Below are 21,364 nucleotides of genomic sequence, written 5' to 3' on the forward strand. Positions count from 1 at the left end.
TTGATGGAGTAGCAGCCCCTTTATAGGTGCTCCTACTCTTTTTAATTTTCTGCTTCCAACTTGTTTTGAAAACTTACTTTGAAACACAATATTGCTTTATGATGAGTTGTGCTAAAGCTACTGAAAAAGAAGAGAACCCTCCTGTAACTTTGGAAGCTATTATGGAGACACTTCGGAAGTATAAAAATGAACTTTCGGAAGAGTTCCAGCAACTCAGCACTGAATTTAAACAAATGGATGTAAAGTTGGAATCAATTCAAAAAACTTTAAGTGAACATGATTAATGGATAAAAGAGAACAAAGACACTTTGATGATGTTTGACATGAAGATTGACAACCTGAAACAGATCTGTGATAAACAGTTAAAGGTTAATGAAACATTACGACAGAAAATTATCCACTTAGAAAATAGAAACAGAAGAAATAATTTACATATTCTCAGTTTTAAAGAGTCATTGGAAGGCAATCAGCCTTCAGAATTTTTTGCAAAACCTAAAATAGACTGAGTTCACAGATCTCCTGTACCAAGACCTCCTCCAGGAGGACAACCCCAGTCAGTGATAATTTGCCTACATGATTTTCAAACAAAGGAACTTTTAATTCATGAACCTTATTGGAAAAATATGATTGATTATGAAGATCAGATCATCAGAATTGCGGAAGATTTTTCACCCGAGGTGTTGAATGAATGCTTCAAGTTTTAAAAAGTCATGTCGGAGCTGTATAATAAAAGTTTTAAACCCTCTCTTCATTATCTTGCTCGTCTTAGAATCATTTTGAAAAATGGCTCTCAGAGATTGGTCTGTTCAACTCAAAGGTGCAGGATTTCTTGAGTACCAAATCAATTTTAGAAGTTTAACTGTTCAATAACTCTTTACACAAATTAATGTTGCGTCTGCCTGATGGATCCTTTTTCTAGAATCAGTAGTCTAACTGTTCATTACTTTCTTTTATGAACAATTGTTTTTTTTTACTTTTGGTATACCTTCATATCTAATCTTTTTTTGTACTTTTATTTCCTTGTTCAGAAAATTTATGATTTAATATTAGTAAGTTTTCTTTGAGTTATACTTTCTAAGTTAATATGTTTTGAACTTTCATATTTCTTTATTTTTTTATACTATTATTTTCTATGAGGTTTTTCTATTCTCCGTTGTTATGTCTTGTTAGAATTCAGTTTAGCCCCGAAAAAAGAGTTTTGGAGCTCAGCCAGTAGTTTGTTTCAAGAGGGAAATGATAGGTTTAGCTGTCAAGTGTCCTTTTGTTGACTTTCTCTCTTTGGGCGGGGAGTTGGGGGGGGGTGGTTTTCTTTTTTTCTTTCAGCTGCTTGATTCTCTTAGCTTCATTTGTTGCTTGGTTACATTATCTTAAAGCTCATTGTTTGGATTTAATATACTTGCAGTTTTTATTCTAACATCTCTTTTAGTAATTTTTAAAATGGATCATGCAATTAACTTACTTAGTTTTAATGTGAGAAGATTAAAGCATCCTGTGAAATATAATAAGATATTTAATTATATTAAGAAATTGAATGTCTCAGTTATTTTTTTACAGGAAACACATGTTTGTAAATGTGATAATTTACATCTTTTCAGCTGTTGGACGGGTGTATCTTTCCATTCCTCCTTTCAGGCTAAGGCCAGAGGAGTTTCAATTCTTATAGACAATTCAGTTTCATTCATTCAACATAATGTAGTGTCTGATACCAATGGGCATTTTGTTATAGAGTCAGGGTAATTATTTAATAAATTAATGGTTTTTGCTAATTTATATGCCCCAAATATAGATGATCCAGGCTTTTTTGAACATTTTTTTTGCTTTTACCAGACTTAAGTTTATTTTCTTTGGCTTTAGGAGATGACTTGAACTGCTGTTTAGATCCTGTTTTAGATCATTCTTCTTTTAAATGATTGAATTGTAGTGGGTCTGTCTCCTTTATCCAATCTTTTCTGATGAAATGTGATATTGTTGATATTTGGCGCTTTTTGCATCCAATAGATAGAGTACTCATTTTTTTCTCATGTTCATCATTTGTATTCCAGGATTAATTTTTTTTTTGTTGATAGCCAATTGATTCCATTGGTTTGATCCTGTGAATATAAAGAAATTGCTGTTTCAGATCATGCTCCTGTGTTTTTATCTTTAAATCTTCTGGGTGTCTCCCAAATAAACAGATCCTGGTGTTTTAATCCAACTTTGTTATCAGATAAAGATTTTTTTGAATTTTTGGAGAGACAAATTATTCTCTTTTTGAAGAGAATATGCTAGAAGAGACTTCTAGGCTTACTTTATGGGATGCTTTTAAGGCTTATATTAAAGGTCAAATTATTTCCTTTACCGCAAATGTTAAGAAAAAGGCTAATAAGGAGAGAATTGAATTAGCTAATCAGTTGAAACAATTAGTCCAAAAATATGCGTTGGCTCCAGATCCTGTTTTATATAAAAGACGTGTTGAAATTAAAACTAAATATGATCTGTATTTAACTTATCCAATTGAAATGCAACTTTTAAAAGATAAAAGTCAGTTTTATGTTCATAGAGAAAAAGTGGGTAAACTATTAGCTAACCAATTAAAGACCTTTATAGTTAAGTATTAAATTAAAGAAATTTATAAAGCTAATGATGATAAAACATCTGATCATTTAGAAATAAACAATGCTTTTAGAGGATTTTACTCTAAACTTAATAGTTCTGATCCTCCTAAAGATAATACTTGAATGAATAATATTTTTAGATCGATTAAACATTCCTACACTTTCTGATGATATTGGCAAGTTGTTGGATCAACCTATTTCTTATGACGAAATTGCCGAGGTTGTTCACTCTTTGCACTCAGGGAAGGCTTCAGGTCCTGATGGATTTTCTGGAGAGTTTTATAAGGATTTTTCCTCTTTGCTTATACCTCATTTATATTCAGTCCTTTCTGACTCTTGGGTAAGTTGCCACAATCTTTTTATGAAGCCTCTATTTCGCTTATTCTTAAAAAGAATGACCCAATTGAACGCTCTTCTTATAGATCTATTTCCTTACTTAATGTTGATACTAAAATTTTATCTGAACTTTTGGCTTGCATGATTAAAAATATTTTGCAATCTATTATCTCTGATGATCAGACTGGATTTATCAAAAATCGATACTCCCACTTTAATATTTGTTGTTTACTGAATGTTATTTATTCTCCTTCTAAAGAGATTTCGGAAAGTGTGATATCCTTAGATGCCGAGAAAGCCTTTGATTGGGTTAAATGGAATAATCTATTTAAAACTGGAAAAATTTAACTTTGGGCCCAATTTTATTCAATGGATTAAATTACTTTATCTCCCTCCGCTCAGATTCTTACGAACTCTCAGTACTCTAAACCACTTAAACTTCTTCATGGATCCTAACAAGGTAGTCCTTTGAGTCCTTTGCTTTTTGATTTGGTTTTAGAAGTCTTAGCTATTGCTTTCCGGGAATCTAATGATATCACTGGAGGGGTATTACCCACAAAGTTTTGCTTTATGCTGATGACCTTTTGTTCTACATTTCTAATGTGGAGTTTTCTTTACCTTCTTTACTTTCTTTTCATTCTTGCTTTAGTCAGTTTTCAGGATATAAACTTAACTTTCACAAGAGTGAACTTTTTCCTTTGAATAATTTGGTATTAGTTAATACTAACCTTCCTTTTAAAACTGTAAGAAATCATTTTACTTATTTGGACATAACAATCACTAGGAATTATAAATTCCTTCTTAAAGAAAATTTTTTTTTACTCTTCTGAATTATGTTAAGAAGGTTATCAAGTTGGTCACCCTTCTCTTTAGCACTGATTGGCCAAATCAATTCTATTAAAATGAATATTTTGCCTTAATTTTATATTTATTTCAGGCCATACCCGTTTTTATTCCTAAATCCTTTTTTTGATTCTTTGGATTTTATTATATCTTCTTGTATATGGAATAATAAAATTTCTTAATGACATTTCATATTCAAAAAGCTAAACAGAATGGAGGTGTAGCCTTACCCAATTTTAGGTTTTATTACTGGACAGTCAATATACAGAATCTTACATTTTGGTTATATTATATTAATCGAGAGGACTGTCCAGTCTGGGTTTCTTTAGAAGCTAACTCTGTTAATAAATTTTCTATCATTTCTCTCCTTGGATCCTCAATTCTTTTATCTTTAAGTAATTTAACTGATAATTTTGTGGTTAAACACACTTTGAGGATTTGGGTACAATTTAGAAAATATTTTGGTTTATTGAGATTTTCACTTTCCAGTCCCATTTTTTTTCTAACTTTTTTTCAACTTTCTATGTCTGATGTAGTTTTTAAAGAGTGGAATAGATTGGGTATTAGATGTTTTCATGATTTGTTGTTGGAGATGGTCTCTCTTCATTTGAACAACTGTCAGTTAAGTCTACCAAGAACTCACTTCTTTTGAAATTTACAAATTCGAGACTTTTGCGTTCTCAAGTACGTACATTTCCTAAAAGTCCAGATAAAAATTTACTTGATATAATTTTTAATTTGAAACACTTCTATAATGCATCTATATCTAATATTGATGGTATGTTGTTGGGAATGAGAAATATTCCTTTAGATAAAATTAAAAATCTTTGGGAACAAAATTTACAGATTTCAATTTCTGAGGACACTTGGAATGAAATTTTTAAATTGGTTAATACCTCATCGTTATGTGCCCATCATTCCCTTCTATAATTTAAGGTGGTTCATAGAGTCCATATGTCTAAAGATAAGTTGTCTCGGTTTTATTCGGATATGTCTCCCCATTGTGATAGATGTAATAATGGAGAAGCTTCACTAATCCATATGTTTTGGACTTGTCTGAGTCTTGAAAAATATTGGAAGGAAGTATTTCTAACTTTTTTGGTGCTTTTTAAAGTAAATTTTAAACCTAATCCTTTGACTGCCTTATTTGGTATTGTTGGAGGAACTGATATTATTTTGAAGATACATGATTTGCATAATTTGGCTTTTATTTCTCTTATAGCCAGATGGGCATTGTTGCTTAAGTGGAAGGATGCCACTCCACCTACTCATTGGTTACATGATGTTATGTCACACTTAAATTTAGAGAAGATTTGCTGTTCAATTTCTGAGCCTAGACAAGATTTTTTAACATTGTGGGGACCTTTTTTTAAATTACTTTCAAAATCTTTGATTTGCTATTAAGCACAGATGTTGGCTAATAATGTGTTTTACTATACGTTAAGGTTTTTTCTTTTTTTTAAAACCAAACAGCTGTTTTTTTTCTAGTAGTGGGTTTAGATTTTTTTGTATTATTAATTTATTTTCAATTTTATGTTTAAATTTGTTATATGGATATGGGGTAATTACACTTCATCTGTGATTTCAATATATTGTAATCGATGCATATTATATGTACCCTGTGGGTGATTGATAATTTCATGGCCTCATCTCCTACCTTAGGCCACGAACTTATCAATCATCCCTGCTGTGGACACTTTCTGAAGGTCCAAGATCCGTATGCTCCACAACTGCTGGACTAAGTGTGTAAATGTAGGAGGGACTATGTTGAAAAATAAATGTGCTAGGTTTTCTAAAACTGACTCCTCCTACCTTCGGCCACAAACATATTAATCACCCCTCATATATAATGTCCCCAGATTACAGGTTAAAGTGTAGGTCTGTTTATCAGGAAAGTTATGAGATTGACACTGAGTTGTGATATAGATGTAGGTGATGGTGATGTGGCGTTATTAGCTTGGGTAAAAATATTGAATAGCAGTGGACAGAAGGCATGGTGGGAGCAAACTAAAGTCTTTAAAATGTGGCATCAAAAGGTGGTAAAGCTTATACAGTGAAATGTCAAAGACTTGTATGAAGAGAACAGCAATTATCCTGGGTGGTTTTAATCTTCATATTGATTGACAAACCAAACTGGCAAGGGTATGAGGGAAGAAAAAATTGTTAAGTGTATCAAGGATTACTTCAGTAAACAATCTATTACAGCATCTAGATGGGTTATTTTAGAGGGAGTTATCCAGAGTTGTTAAGCTAAGAGATTGTTCTGTAGAAAACTATCCCAACTAGAAAGAGGGTTTCCTTGAAAGGTGAACCATTCACAGCTAACGAAGGAGATCTAGAATAACGCTTAATTGAGGGCATGCCAAATAGTGAGGGCTAATGGTAGACCAGTGAGCTTTTAAGGAACTGGAAAAAATACTAAAAAGATTGAGTTTTGAGTGAAAATGTGCATGTCTATAAGACATCAAGTCAAAATGTAAGTAAATTTTACATAGACACTGTTTATAAAAGAAATAAGTGATTAAGATAACTGTTGGACTTCTAGAGTATAAGGCTGGGGAAATTATTATCAGGGAACAAAGAAAATTGCATTATTTTAAACCATTTCTTTTAATCAGTTTTCACCATGCAGATATCCCAATGATAACACACTAGTCAGCTTCAGATAGCATGGAAGAGCTTGCAAAAATCCAGAGTACATTATTAGAAATCTCCTGGGATTAAAGACAGAAAAATCACAAGACCGCTATGGTCTCCACCCAAGTAATCTGAAGTAAATAAACATAGAAATAGTGGATAATCCATTGATTGAGATTTTTCACAACTCAGCTCACAGAACTTCAGAACAGTGCCCGTAGATTGAAAATGTTCAAGAAGAAAGTTCGTTTAATATCTCCAGTTAGCAAGATGTTGGTTAATAACTAAAGAAGTAGCTAATTATTTCGCAAAGCTTATAAACCACGTCATCCTAGTTTTGTTTGACAAGTTTGCTTGAGTTCCTTGATTTGTAACGATCACAGTAAACGGATGGGAACCTGTTGATGTGGTGTATTTGGATTTCCAAATGCTTTTGATGAGGTGTCGCATAAGAGGCTAGTGCACAAGTTAACCGCTCATGATACTAGAGAAATTGTGCCAGCATGGATTGAAAATGGACACTTACAAAAAAAGAGAGTAGGAATACATAGATCCTTTAATTTTTAGTGTCTCAGCTGTCAGTCATTGGCCCTAAATTATTTACTATTTATATTAATAAACAGGAAAAGAAAGCAGAATGTATTTTGTCCAAGTTTTCAGATGAAGTCAAGTTACAATGTGGATATCATGACTATGCTGTAAAGAAATGGAATAAGTGGGATGAAATTTGGGAGATCTGGGGAAGTGTGAAATCATGCACTCCAACAAGAAGAATGAAAAGGTGGACTACTGTTTAATTGGAAAGGGATTGCAGGTAAGTACAGATGAATCTAGGTGTTCTTGTGTACAAATCTTAAAATGTTTACAGGCAAGATAAGTTGAGTTTATTATCACATGCATAAGCATTGAAAAGTGCAGGCGCAGTGTAAAAGTTGCTTGCTGGCACACCACAGGTACATGGGTCCAAACAAGAGTCAGAATCAGATTTATTATCCCTGACATACAATGTTAAATTTATTGTTTAGTAGCAATAAACAGCAAAAGTTACTATAAATTGCAAAATAAATAACTAGTCCCAACAAAAAGGAGCAATGAAATAGTGGAACACAAGAAATAGGAGCAGGAATAGGCCATCTGGCCCATCGAGCCTGCCCTGCCGTTCAATAAGATCACGGCTGATCTGACCACAGATTCATCTCTATCTACCTGCCTTTCCCCCATAACCTTTAATTCTCCTACTATGCAAAAATCTATCCAACATTGTCTTAAATATATTTACTGAGGTAGCGTCCACTGCTTCAATGGGCAGAGAATTCCACAGATTCACCACCCTCTGGGAAAAGCAGTTCCTCCTCATCCCATCCTAAATCTACTCCCTCGGGTAGTACTAATGAGTTCATGGACCATTCAGAAATCTGATGGTGGTGGAAGAAGTTGTTCCTAAATCATTGGCTGTTGGTTCTCAGGTCCCTGTTCCCCCTCTCTAAAGATATTAATGAGAAGTGGGCATGTCCTGGATGGTGAGGGTCCTCAGTTAAGGATGCAGCCTCCTTGAGGCATCAACTCTTAGAAGAGAGTGAAGATAAAAATCTGCAGAAACTAGACATTAGTAAAAAAAAAAAAATAATTTTTTTTAAACGCAGATGTGTCCATAGTAGTGCAGGAGGTGGTCGACATTGCTGAGGTAGAATTAGGGTTGTGCAGACTGGTTCAAGAACCTGATGAATCATAGCTGTTCTGAAGCCTGGCAAAGGACTTACTAAGGCTGAGGATAGAAGTGAGAAGAGGATTAGTTGGGTGGTGAGAATCCATGATGATAGGTTCTGCATTTGTTGATGGTGGGGTGGACAACATGTGATGGACTGGGCTGTCTCCACTAACCTTTGTAGTTATTTGTGTTCCTCTTTGTAAAATGGTGCTTTGTTCTTTGGAGCTTAGAAGTACAGAGGTGATCTTATTGAAACATTAAGATGCCAAGGAAGAGCATGAAAGGGTGGGTGTGGGAAGACTTTCACTGGTGGGAGAGCCTCAAATGAAGAGGTAATTTTTTAGGATATGGGATCTGTCCTTTAAAATTTGGATTTTCAGAGATTTCTTCACACAAAGAGTAGTAAGTCTCTGGAATTCTAGATCCCAGGAAGTTGTGGAGATAAGATCTGTCAGTACCTTCAGTTGAACTGGTCTTTTTGTGTGTTTTCCCCCTAGCTGTCAGTCTGTGGTTTTGTACTGCCACGTGTTCTTGTTTGTTTTAATGCCCCATGTGCTCCTGTCTCCACTCCTGTTCTACTCCGGACCCTGTGTTATTGAGTACTCGGCCTCTCACCTGTTTCTCATTATTACCTGTTTTGCTGCCACTTCTGTCTCATTGTGCTCCACCTATCATCTGCCTCTCTGTTTATTGCTCAGTGTATGTTAGTCCTGTGTTTTCACCTGCATGTGGAGATGGAGGGTATGATGGTGAAGGAAGGAGAGGGCTGGGAGGAGCTGAGGGAGGGGAAGGGGGAGAAGGGGAAGGTGGGGTGAGGGGTGGAGAGGGAGAAGGATGTGGGTGAGGGAAGTGCACATGAAGAGGAGGGAGGGGGGTTGGAGGAGAGGGAGAGTTGGGTGGGAAGGGGAGAGAGTGGGATGGAGGGAGGAAGGGCATAGAGGAGGGAAAATATGAGGGGGAGTTTGGGGGTGAGGGGAGGGGGAATGTGTGAGGGAGGTGCAGGAGGGGTAGGAGGAGAGGGAGGAAATCGCAGGAGGGAAAAGGGGTGGGAGGTGAAGGCAAGGGGCTTGAGCGGAGTATGGGAGGAGTCTGAGGGGAGTGAGGGTAGGGAAAGGAGGTGAGGGAACAAGAGGGGAAACACTTTAGGGGAGGGAGAGCTTTAGGGCTGCTTATATTAGCAGACAATCATCAAAGACCCGCTCACTGTTTGTCGCATTAGATCAGACTTCCCCCAGCTTTCAATTCGCCTCACTGGTAGCCGGTTGCATCATCCGCTGCTGCTCCCTCCGATAGGTGTTCCCTCATCGTCGCAGACGTGTCCGGCAGCCGCGGAGCGTCGACCGGGCTCTGGAGCTCTCCCCGCGGCGACCCACAGCAACACCCACCCATGCAGAACGAGAAGCAGGTGCTTGCCAATGGGGATTTGGGCTTGCAGGGGCGTCCGCCGTGCTCTGGGACAAACTCAGTTGCACTGGCGACCGGCGAGATGGCCACGGCCCGGGGCAAGGTGTGGGGCTTCCTGAAGAGGAACTGCCTTGTGATCTGCACCGTGTCGGGAGTGCTGCTGGGGGTGGCCGTGGGGCTCGGCATGAGGGATTTGCATCTCTCCCCGGCTAACATGGTCCACTTCGCCTTCCCGGGAGAGGTGCTGCTCCGTCTGCTGAAGATGGTCATACTGCCCGTGGTGTTCTGCAGCCTGGTGTCGGGAGCAGCCAGCCTGGACACTCGAGCCCTGGGCAAGCTCGGGGGCAAAGCCATCCTCTTCTTCGGCGTCACCACCCTGGTGGCTTCAGCTGTCGGCGTCACCCTGGGGTTGCTCATCCGACCGGGTGAACACAGCCAGGCCGAGGATGCCAGCAACGCAGCCCCGGGCACCCGGCTGCCCTCCAAGGAAGCGATTGACTCCTTCTTGGATCTCTTCAGGTAACAATAACGGCCGGCGCCGGGTTCGGTTGGGTGCGGTTTGCTGGAGTTTCTCAACGGAGAACGCGGCAACTGAAAAATGTGTTCAAGTTTTACCAGGGCTAGCGAGGGGTGGAATTATCAGACCACGCTGCGTTAAGTTGATCGCGAAAGCAAGTTCGGTGTAGGGATGGGCTGAGAGTAAGGGTCCGTTGAGTGTGCGTTAATGCTTTTAGAAAACGTACAAGTACTTTCGAAGTGTTCTGTAGGTCAGTGGGTAAACAACAGGTGAAATCAAATTTATTGGATTAATTTTTTAAAAAGCCCTTGTATAGGTATAACACGAGGAAATCTGCAGATGCTGGAAATTCAAACAACACACAAAAATGCTGGTGGGTCTCGGCCCGAAACGTCGACAGTGCTTCTCCCTATAGATGCTGCCTGGCCTGCTGTGTTCCACCAGCATTTTGTGTGCGTTGTTCCTTGTATAGGTATAACGGGCCAAATCACTTTTTTTTTCTGTGTCATCTATGTTCTGGTTCAATGGAGGAAACAGGTGGTTTTGTGTGTTGCTTTTCTTTAATGAAAATGATTGAGGTTAAAGTTTAATTGTCATTCAACTGCACACTTGAATACATCCAAGCATTCCTCTGGGGACAAGGTGCAGAACACAGAACCAGCACTCACACACAGCACATGCCACATATAGAACATGAAGGAGTATGAGGTCCAGGGTTTCTGCTGGGCTGACACGTGTCCTTGTTGGCAATGTGGTGATTAATGCAAAGCACTGCAGATGTGATTTTAAAATTCTGGTTTATTGGGTAGCGTACTCACTGCCGAGTGTAAAGTTATGGATTCCATATGTTTGCAAGAGATTGCTGCTACTCCCATGGAGAGGTTCACTGTTAAACGCGCTGCCATTTGAGCAAGTCCTTCAATGGAGTCTCTATTTGCTGTTTGTATCGATCATAGAAGATTCCATGGTAGCATTTGAAAAAAAGCATGTGGGATTTCTCTCAATATCTAACTCGCTCAATAGGCATATCCATTTATCAAAGCCTGATGAGTGTAAATTGGTTGTTGGGTTTCCCACATTATGACAATGAAAATTGTCTGTAAAAACACTCTGGCTTACTCGAAAAAGGGCATGAGAGTCACCAAAGAATTTGAAGACTGATTGGGCTGAAGGTTTTTTTTTAATTTAGAACTTCAGGGTCAGAAAACCCAATACTATGGCAGGAGTCCATTCTCTGTCATACCTCAGGTTCTGTCTTTGTCTCAGTCTAATTATCGCCTCTCTCAAAGTCTCTGTTTTGATCATAGATCTCAAAACCAGATCTGGTCTCTTATTTACCTCCAGTCTCACTTAAACTTTCAGTCTTTTGGCCTGATTTGTTCATGCCAGTTTTATGTTTGAGCGCTTTTCAATCCTGTCCTCTGCCCTCTGTCTTGTGTTGAAGCTGCAGAGTGTTGTAAACTCAGCCAGCTCCGAGATGGGCACTAGCCTCCCCACCATCGGGGACATCTTCAAAAGGCGATGCCCCAAAATAGTGCCTTCCATCGTTAAGGACCCTCGGCAGCCAGGCCTTGCCTTCTTTTCATTACTACCATCAGAAACGAGGTGCAGAAGCCTGAAGACACACGTTCATCATTTTAGAACAACTTCTTTCCCTCCACCATCAGATTTCTGAATGGACACAGAACCCATGAGCACCACCTCACTATTTGCTCTCTTTGCACTGCTTACTTTATTTCTTGTAATCTATAATATATTTTAACTATTGCACTGTACTTTGATATCTTTCTCCCCACCTCTCCTTGGGAAACATCCAAGTAGTTTACCTTAATTGCATCCTCATTCTTGTGGCTCTCTGGTAGACATGTGGAGATAATTTCTGTGAAATATACCTGTACTCCCTGATATAGAGAAAATCTAGGAGTGATTTCTTTGATTTTTTTTAGGATTTTGAAAGAAACTGATAGCATGGGGGTGTTAGATTTGGAGATGATTTCATCCAGGAGGTTCTTCGGAGTGAAGAATGAGGCACAATTGTTGTGGTTGCACTCATTTTGTTGGGTGTCTGCATAGCCCAGGTCAGGCAAAGCCAGCCTGTTCAAACATGGTAAATTCATTTCATACTGCACACTGAGTTAAATGAGAAACCAGATACTGACTGAATCATGCTTCAGCTGTGCAAAGAAACAATTAGAATTGCATTTATTATCACCAACATATTTCATTGAATTTTTTGTTTTATGCCGACAGTACTGTGCAAGACATTAAAAATTACTAGTTAAAATAATAAGTAAATAGTGTAATAAAGTTTAAAGTAAACTTATTATCAATACATACATGTCACCACAACAACCCTGAGATTCTTTTTCTGCTGTCATACTTAGCACATCTATACATAAAGAACTGTAAATAAACAGTGCAAATGAAGATATAAATAAATAGCAATAAATAACAAACATGGAATAACAATATAACAGAGTCCTGAATGAGAATAGTTATCCCTTTTTGTTCAAGAGCCTGACAGTTGCTGTTCTTGAATCTGTCGGTGTGAGTCCTGAGGCTCCTGTACCTTCTAGCTGAAGGTAGCAGTGAGAAAAGACCATGTCCTAGGTGGTGACGATCTTTGACAATAGATGCTGCTTTTCTACAGCAGCGTTTCGTGTAGGTGTGCTCAATGGTTGGGAGGGCTTTGCCCTTGATTTTTACTGAGCAGAATCCACTAACTTTTGTAGGATTTTCCATTCAAAGGCATTGGTGTTCCCACACCAGTCTGTAATGTAGATGGTCATCACACCTATAAGAATTCTGCCAAGGTTTTCGATGCTGTGCCAAAACTCCACAGGCTCCGGAGGAAGTAGAGGTGCTGTAGTGCATTCTGCACAATATTTATATGATGGGTCCAGGACAGGTCCTCTGAGATAGTGACACATAGGAATTTAAAGTTACTGACCCTCTCCACCCCTGATCCTTCAATGAAAACCTCTGGTTTCCCTCTCCTGAAGTCCACAATCAGTTCTTTGGTCTTATTGACATTGAGTGAGAGGTTGTTATTACACCACTCATTATGCTGATTCATCACCCCCTTTGATGCAGCCCACATTGGGGGCTAAGTACACATCCCTGCGGTGCTTCTGTGCTGACGGAGATTGTGGAGGAGGGGGTTTTGCCAATCTGAACTGACTGGGGTCTGCAATTGAGGGAATCAAGGATCCATTTGCACAAGGTTGTATTGAGGCCCAGGTCTTGGAGTTGACTGATTAGTTTTGAGGGGATGATAGTGTTAAATGCTGAGCTGTAATCAGTAAAGAGCAGCCTGATGTATGCATCTTTGCTGTCCAGACGTTCCAAGGTCCAATAGCACTGAGATGTTTAAAATGTGGTGAGGGACAGTTGAGTTACAGATAGCACGTGTGTTTCAGAAGGGAAGACGTGGTCAAGTTTATGGAAAAACAGGCCATGAACAGAAGAATTCAGGGTTGATAAAGAGCGAGTACTGGGTGATAATAATCATAAGTAAAAGCAGAAATGGATGGCTACATCAGAAAGATTGACATTTTTGATTACACCGGGCAATTGGTTCAAGTATACTGAGCTATTGGCACAGTAATTTGAAGCAAAAGAAATGGCCAATGAGAAGCGAGAGCCAATTATGTTGAGTGCTTTGGGTTGAAAGGCATACAATTTGCACTGCCGTTTGACTGCTCCAGCCAAACATTTAGAAATGACCTTTGACATTGGTGCTAAAGATGTTGTTGGTTACAAAATGCTTCAGGTTTCATAAGCAGAATCAAAAGGAAAGGAAGTCCATTTTAGTGTATGTGGCTGAATTGAAGAGATTGTCCGAGTATTGTTGGTTCGATAATGGGCTTAATAATGCATTGAGAGATAGTTTAGTTTATGGAATCTTATAGGAAAGCATTCACAAACTGAAGCAAAACTTGCCTTTCAAAAGACTGAAATTACTATTTCAATGGAAACTGCATTCAGAGAAGCAGTTGAATTGCAGTCAGGGATGAAAGTGAGAGTAAAATTGCAGCGTCTGAACAGAAACCAGCCTGGCCAAACAGATAGTTACTGTTGTGACAGGGGCTCACATACACCAAACAAATGCAGATTTAAAGATGAGACTTGCAGAAAATGCAACAAAGTAGGTCGCATAGAGCATGTCAGGCAGACAAAAATAAATGGACTGCACAGGAAAGAGAACAAGCTAAAATGTGCAGAACACTATTTTGCATGCTGTCGATGAAAAATGTGATAATGATGAGAGTGACACAGGGCTATGTAGCCTTTAGATTTACAGTGTTAAAATTAACAATAGACAAGCAATATGGCATATGCCAGAAGTGATGGCAAATTAATTAAAATTGGTTCAGCTGTTTCAATCACTCCACAAAATGAGTTTGAATGACTTTTCAAAAATGCTGAACTGAAGCCTGTAGATATCAAACTACGAACTCATACTGGAGAAAAGATAACTCCTGTGGGGATAATATTCCAAACTCTGAAATCCAAGAATAGGCTTGCATGTGGTAAATCAGGAAATCCAGCATCGTGGGGGCATGATTGGCTGAGATGACTAAACTTGATTGGAGATGCATCCATCATTTCCATGCCACATCCCTTGTGATGAAGCCAATTGAAATCAAATTAAGAAAGGTGGTGGATGATACCACAACTGTCTCCATGATAAAGACCATGAACTGTTGCCCTACAAAGGAGAAAACGGGTGTTGATGTCAACTTCTGTTTAGAAAGCTTATTGGACCAAGGAAAGATGGTGCTGTTCTGAAGAATCGTGAAAGTGAAGTAAGCAATGGCCTGACTGCAACAGTTTTTTTTTAGGAGTTTTCAGGAAAGTTGCAAGCATTTGGCTTTTGAGTGTAAAGAACCAAAATTTACTGTGTGCATTAAGGTTATGGCATGAACTTCAAGTGAGAGACAAAAAGCTGCTTGTAAAAGTAGATGTGAAGACCAACACCCAGCTGGATGAATGGAAGGTGAAAAAGGAGTCAGTGGAGGTATGAAAACAAGATTCATCAGATGATGCTGTGGATTAGGAAACTAAGAGGAGAGATCAGATTGTAAAGGGGGCAGTAGAGGGATTAATGAGAGAATACTCAGTGAACTAAATGTACCTACCCAAGATCAAGATGCACAACTAGAAGAAAAAGGAGGGAAGAGAAGGAAAGAAAGAATGTGGAAGAGAATGGTGTGAAAGGGAGAAGGAATGTGAGAAAGGAAAGGGATTGAAGTTGCAGAGAGAAAAAGAGAAGAAAGGTGTCCAGCGCTCTCAAACCACTTCCTGCAGTTTCAGATGAAACTCCAATAACCAGTACTGGAATGAGCTGGGTTGATAGCACCCAAACCAATTTGAGTGTCTAGGTCGGGGGTCGGCAACCCGCGGCTCCGGAGCCACATGTGGCTCTTTTACGTCTGTGCTGCGGCTCCCTGTTGCTTTGGGAAATAATTGGTCAGATTTTAATTAAAATGTATTTTATGTTAGTTTGTTAGTTTTTGAAATGTAATTCTAAATTTGAAGATTATGGTGATCTTGTACAATCTAAATAAGACGTTGTGGCGACCCATTTTCTGACACATCCGAACCGGCTCACAATTAGCCAGCGTTCAGGCTAAGGGAGATAGCCTACGGGGGTTTGTGAGTACGTGTCTTTTGCAGCATCCGCGCCCATGGGGGGCGGGTTGAGGGAGGCTTAAAAGCAAGGCTGTTTAGTTCGAATAAAGCTATCTTTGACTGCAGTTTACTGACTGCGTGTAGCACACCGTTACAACGTGTTTTTATCGCTGGCTGTCCAGAGGGGAGGTGCTGAAACGCTTTGTCGCGTGTCTGGAAGAAGTGAAAACTTTCCTGGGCAGCAAAGGGCCCACCTTTCCCGAGCTGGAACAGCCAGAGTGGCTGGAAAAGCTACACTTCATGGTAGACATGACAGCGCACCTGAACACGCTGAACACAGCTCTTCGGGGAAAGGACGTACAGCCCTGCACATGTTGGAGGATGTTTTGACATTCGAGCGCAAGTTGACAGTGCTTGCCAGAGATTTACAGAAAGGCACATTGTCTCACTTCCCCAATTTGAGAGAGTTCAAACAAGGTCAAGACATGATAAATTCGGAGTATTTGCATTCTGCAATCATCGCAATGCAAACATCGTTTGGGAAACGCTTCTGTGAGTTCAGAGAGGAAAAAAACACATTATCCTTCCCGGTCACTCCCCTAAGCAACGATCCATCCCTACTGAATACGACTGCATTGTCAGGTGTGAGTCAACCTGAACAAGTATGATAATAATTGCCTATTATTTTACGTATATTCATATGTTTTCATTGTTCAGTGAAATAGTGCTTTTATTTTTCAGGTTGACAGCTGGCTGACGTTATTTTTGCTGCTGGCGGCAAATTTAAGTTTGGCGTTTTTCATAAATACAAGGAGGACTCAAATAGACGTTGAGTATTTTACTTAAAAGTAACCTTCAACCCAACGTCTTTTTTTCGGAGTTCAAAATGTTTTTGTTGCATGCAGAAATGTAATTTCGTTTTCTCTGCAGGAGTTCATCATTTTCATAAATGCAACACATTATAGTTTGTTTATACATAGCATAAAAGCAAAACAAAACGTTGTATGCAGTGTTATTTCATTTTAAATGTCAAACGGGTTTTGCGGCTCCCAGTGTTTTCTTTTCTGTGGGAAACGGGTCCAAGTGGCTCTTTCAGTGGTAAAGGTTGCTGACCCCTGGCCTAGGTGATGTGTTAATAGGTGTAAAGCACAATATAGTAACTTCAGCCTAATTTATTATCATAAAACAGCATAAATAAACCACACTAAATACTACTTAGTAAGTTACAAAGATATCCACAAATATTTCAGGGCTCATCATTCTTAATCTCCACTTGACTGTTGCAGTTGTCAGGGGATCTCTGAATTCCAACTTGTGAAATCACCCTGGATCCATCCTAGGCACCTACTGATCGTGATGCCTTGGTGTCAGTGAAGTCCCAAGAACTGAGTGAAAGGTGCCTCAGTATATCGGGGTTCAATCCATGAGCATTGAGAGGCAGATAAATACTTCAGTCTTTTGTTCTCATGCCACAAAGTGCCTGAGGCCAAAAAAAATCCAGCCACTGTTAGTGAACATTTAACAAACTTGCAGTGTAAGAACACAGTTGATATTGGTGAACATTTAACAAGCCTGCAGTATTTAACTTGTACAGACACATTGCATACTGCAAGCTAATGAAGAGTTTAAGTGTCACTTTGAATTATTCAGGCATTCTTCTAGTATTTTGACAAAGTTTAATACACCAGAACACTGCCACGGGGGAGGCCCCAGAACCTGAGATTGTTTTCACAGCCACAGATCTCACTTGTGAAGCATGTCAGGAAAGATCTTACCCACAGGAGTAAGAAAGCTTCCCAATGAAAATTCCCAAGGACAAATTAAAATTTACTATGCTGTGGATGTCTGTATATAGAGGTTGCATTATATAATACTGTATTCTGTGTATATAGCTGACATGCATTCTATATTGCATTGCAGTTTATAGCTCAGTGGGGGGAGAGTTGTGTATTTAATATAATAATATTTGAGTAATATGTATTATCTTGTATATATAGTTTGATTAAACATTCTTGGTTTAAATACAGATTATGTAAAAATACATTAATTACATATGTCATCACATTACCACGTGATATGTGCACGCCTCGCTTAAAGTAAACTCGAAGTTGGACTTCAATTTCAGACTTCTGTGTCATCCTTTGAATTAGTTTAATGTTTTGACATTACAAAACGTAACAAAATCCCTTTTGCCTCCATTGATTTCTGAAATGGTGAACAGCATCAAGCATATATTGGGAGTCTGTGCAGATGTTTTTGTTTGTCATCTTATGGGCTTCAATCAGGGCTTTTAGTTCCGCCTGAGGTACCAGGAGCCATTCTTCCTGATGCTGGCACTTCAGTTTCAGAGACTATAGTCCAGGGGTCGCCAACGTTTACCACTGAAAGAGCCAATATGGACCCATTTCCCACAGAAAAGAAAATACTGGGAGCCACAAAACCCGTTTGACATTTAAAATGAAATAACACTGCATACAATGGTTTTTTTTTGCCTTTATGCTATGTATAAACAAACTATAATGTGTTGCATTTATGAAATTGATGAACTCCTGCAGAGAAAACGAAATTACATTTCTGCATGCAACAAAAACATTTTGAACTCCGAAAAAAAGACGTTGGGTTGAAGGTTACTCCATAGTTAGCCTACCTTGGATCAAAGAATTAAAAGAAAGCGTGCACTGGCGGGTGTCAGGCATTGGCAGTGGTGATGTATATTAATAGCGATAAAAAAACAGGTTGTAGCGGTTTGCTACGCACAGCGCTAAAATAAAGACACTGCAGTCAAATATAACTTTATTCGAACTAAACAGCCTTGCTTTAAAGCCTCCCTCAACCCGTCCCCGTGGGCGCGGATGCTCCAAAAGACACGTACTCACAAACCCCCGTAGGCTATCTCCCTTAGCCGGAATGGTGGCTAATTGTGAGCCAGTTCGGATGTGCCAGGAAATGGGGTCTCCACAACGTTTTTAGATTGTACAAGATCACCATAATCTTCAAATTTCGAATTACATTTCAAAAACTAACAAACCACGGGGAGCCGCAGCACAGATGAAAGAGGCGCATGCGGCTCTGGAGCCGTGGGTTGCCGACCCCTGCTATAGTCCATCCTGCTACTCCAACATGGAGAGCTGTCTGTGAACGGAATCAATGGAGATTTCTTTGTAGTAATTTGCATGCTCAAAGCACATTATTATCTTTGCACAGTGAAGGCTGTTGTAGTCCTCAGTTTTCAGGGCACTAGTGTAACTGGATTCATGAGATTCACCTCACTGTATGCCAGTGTCGGGTGCCTCACAAGCAGTCGGTTATTTGGATCACAGAGTCCCTATTTGTTGTCTGTAAGGTGTGTACGGAGTGAAAGCATTGGACATTCGGGACTCGATTGAACACGGTTCCAGAACCAGATAAGTTCCTTGCTCTGCTCACAGACAGGAGCCCTGTCCTCGAGCTAGACCCTCTAGTATAGCAGAATAATTGCCAGCAGGACCCTGGTCTTCATGTTCTGGAGCCAGACTGCTGTGAGCAGCTGTGTTTCTCATTGACAGGTCGGGACGGGTCCGTGATTCCAAATGCTGGTGCTCTGCATAATGTTGCCTGAAGACTTCAGAGTGCTTTCACTTTGTTAGTGAGAGTCGCTCACAGGACGAGCTGAGCATTTACCACCCTTCAGCTGACTGTTGAATGGGTTGTGTTTATTTCAGAATACAAGGTCTATAGTACTTATGCAAACCCAGAAATGATTGGAATTACTGGACAGTTATAGAGTCACAGAAAACTGCTGCTCAAAGCCTGGCCCTTTGGCCCATCTAGTCTGAGCCAAATCATTTAAACTGCCTAGTCCCATTGACCTGCACCTTAACCACAGCCCCCCATATCCCTCCCATCCATGTGCCTATCCAGACTTCTCAAACGGTGAAATTGAAATTGCATCAACCTCTTGCACTGACAGCCAATTCCACGCTCTCACCACCCTCTGAGTGAAGAAGTTTCCCCTCACTTTTCACCCTTAACCCATGACCTGTAGATGTAACCCCACCCAATCTCAGTAGAAAAAAACCTGCTTGCATTTAGCCTATTCATACCCCTCCTAATTTTGTATACCTCTATCAAATCTCCCTGGTAGGGGTCCATGGGTTAAGAAAAGTTGGGAATCCCTGCTCCAGAGCCATGTGGTAGACAGTTGGGCTGTCGTGAGGCCCTTCTGGGAGTATCCCTTGTCCATTGACTGTGAAAGCCAACTACAGTTGACATTCGGGCACCAGGGATACAGAGCAGAATCTGCTGGCCACATCAGTAACTGTGAACCATTTGTGTGATGCATTTCAGTACATTAAAATGGTGGTTGGGTCAGGCACTGGAGGGGTTAATTTGTCAGTATATTGATAGGTAGTCAGTTTCCACTGTCCATCTCCAAGTGCCGTTTGCATTCTTGACAGGCCAAACTGGACTGTTCGACAGACAGTCAGATTTGATGTCCAGCTGATTCATAATGGGTAATATACCTTCCATGGATGACTTGCTGAGTGGGTACTGATTAATACGTGGCAGGATCCATTTTCAACAGGCTACAGTTTTGTCTTTAAATGACTTTTAGTTCAAATTTGATCAACTGCATTATGTTCTGTTCCACCTGGACTTCATGAACTCATGGGTGGAATTTAGAGTCAACAAGATACCTATTCTAAGAACAGGTTACAAGATGACTCCCAGCTAAAACTGTATTTTTTGTAGATAAAGACTAGTTCACTTCAACCACTCAGGTATTGGTTAAACGAATTTTATCTTTCAGCACCATATGCAGATCTGTGAATATTGGTAATTCTCATTTCTTGGTAATGGTTTTGGTTATAAAACTTCAAAGTAAAATTTATTATCAGAATCCATAATGTCCCCGCATATGACCCTGAGATTCTTTTCCCTGTGGGCATACTCAGCAAACGTACAGATCAGTAATTGTAAACAGGATCGGTGAAAGAGCAAGAGCATAGAAGACAACAAACTGTGTAAATGCAAACATAAATAGCAATAAATAACAAGAGCATGAAATAACACGATAAAGAGACCTTAAAGTGAGGTTATTGGTTGTGGGAACACCAGATATGGAATGAGTATAGTTATCCCAAACAAGAGAAAATCTGCAGATGCTAGAAATCCAAACAACACACAAGATGCTGAAGGAACTCGGCAGACCAGGCAGCAACTATGGAAAAGAGTCCAGTCGACATTTTGGGCTGAAACCCTTTGGCAAGACTGGGGGGAAAAAAAAAGTTGAGTAGATTTAAAAGGTGGGGGGAGGGGAAACACAAGGTAACAAGTGAAACCTGGGGGTGGGAGGAGGGATGAAATAAAGAGCTGGAAAGTTGATTGGTGAAAGAGAAGAGGTGTAGGGACAGGTGAGTACTTTTTCCATATTTTTGTGGCAGGAGGGAGATCAGTGGAGAGGGACGAATGGACAAGGGAGTCACAGAAAGTGGGGGTTGTTGGAGAGAAAGATAGTTACCCTCTTTTGTTTAAGAGCCTGATGGTTGAGGGGTAGTGACTGTTCTTGAACCTGGTGGTACAAGTCCTGAGGCTCTTGTATCTTCTACCTGATGGCAGCAACAAGAAAAGAACACGGCCTGGGTGGTGAGGATCTTTGATGGTGATGGATGCTGCTTTTGTGCAATAACGTTTCACGTAGATGTGCTCAAT

General features: G+C 39.7%; 1 protein-coding gene across 2 annotated transcripts in view; it reads left to right on the plus strand.

The window, feature by feature from the left end:
• Nucleotides 1–21,364, plus strand: part of slc1a4 (solute carrier family 1 member 4) — a 210,337-nt gene that overhangs the window by 121,203 nt on the left and 67,770 nt on the right. The window contains exon 1 of one of the 2 annotated variants that reach the window (XM_059986146.1): nucleotides 9,435–10,041. The exons of the other annotated variant lie outside the window; for it this stretch is intronic. Within the exon in view, the coding sequence (XP_059842129.1) occupies nucleotides 9,506–10,041 (536 nt within the window). The 5' untranslated portion in view covers nucleotides 9,435–9,505. Of the gene's footprint in view, nucleotides 1–9,434; nucleotides 10,042–21,364 lie in introns of those variants that run through there. 2 annotated transcript variants of the gene reach the window in all.

Source organism: Hypanus sabinus, chromosome 12 (genome assembly GCF_030144855.1).
Source record: "Hypanus sabinus isolate sHypSab1 chromosome 12, sHypSab1.hap1, whole genome shotgun sequence".
Classification (NCBI taxonomy): Eukaryota; Metazoa; Chordata; class Chondrichthyes; order Myliobatiformes; family Dasyatidae; genus Hypanus; species Hypanus sabinus.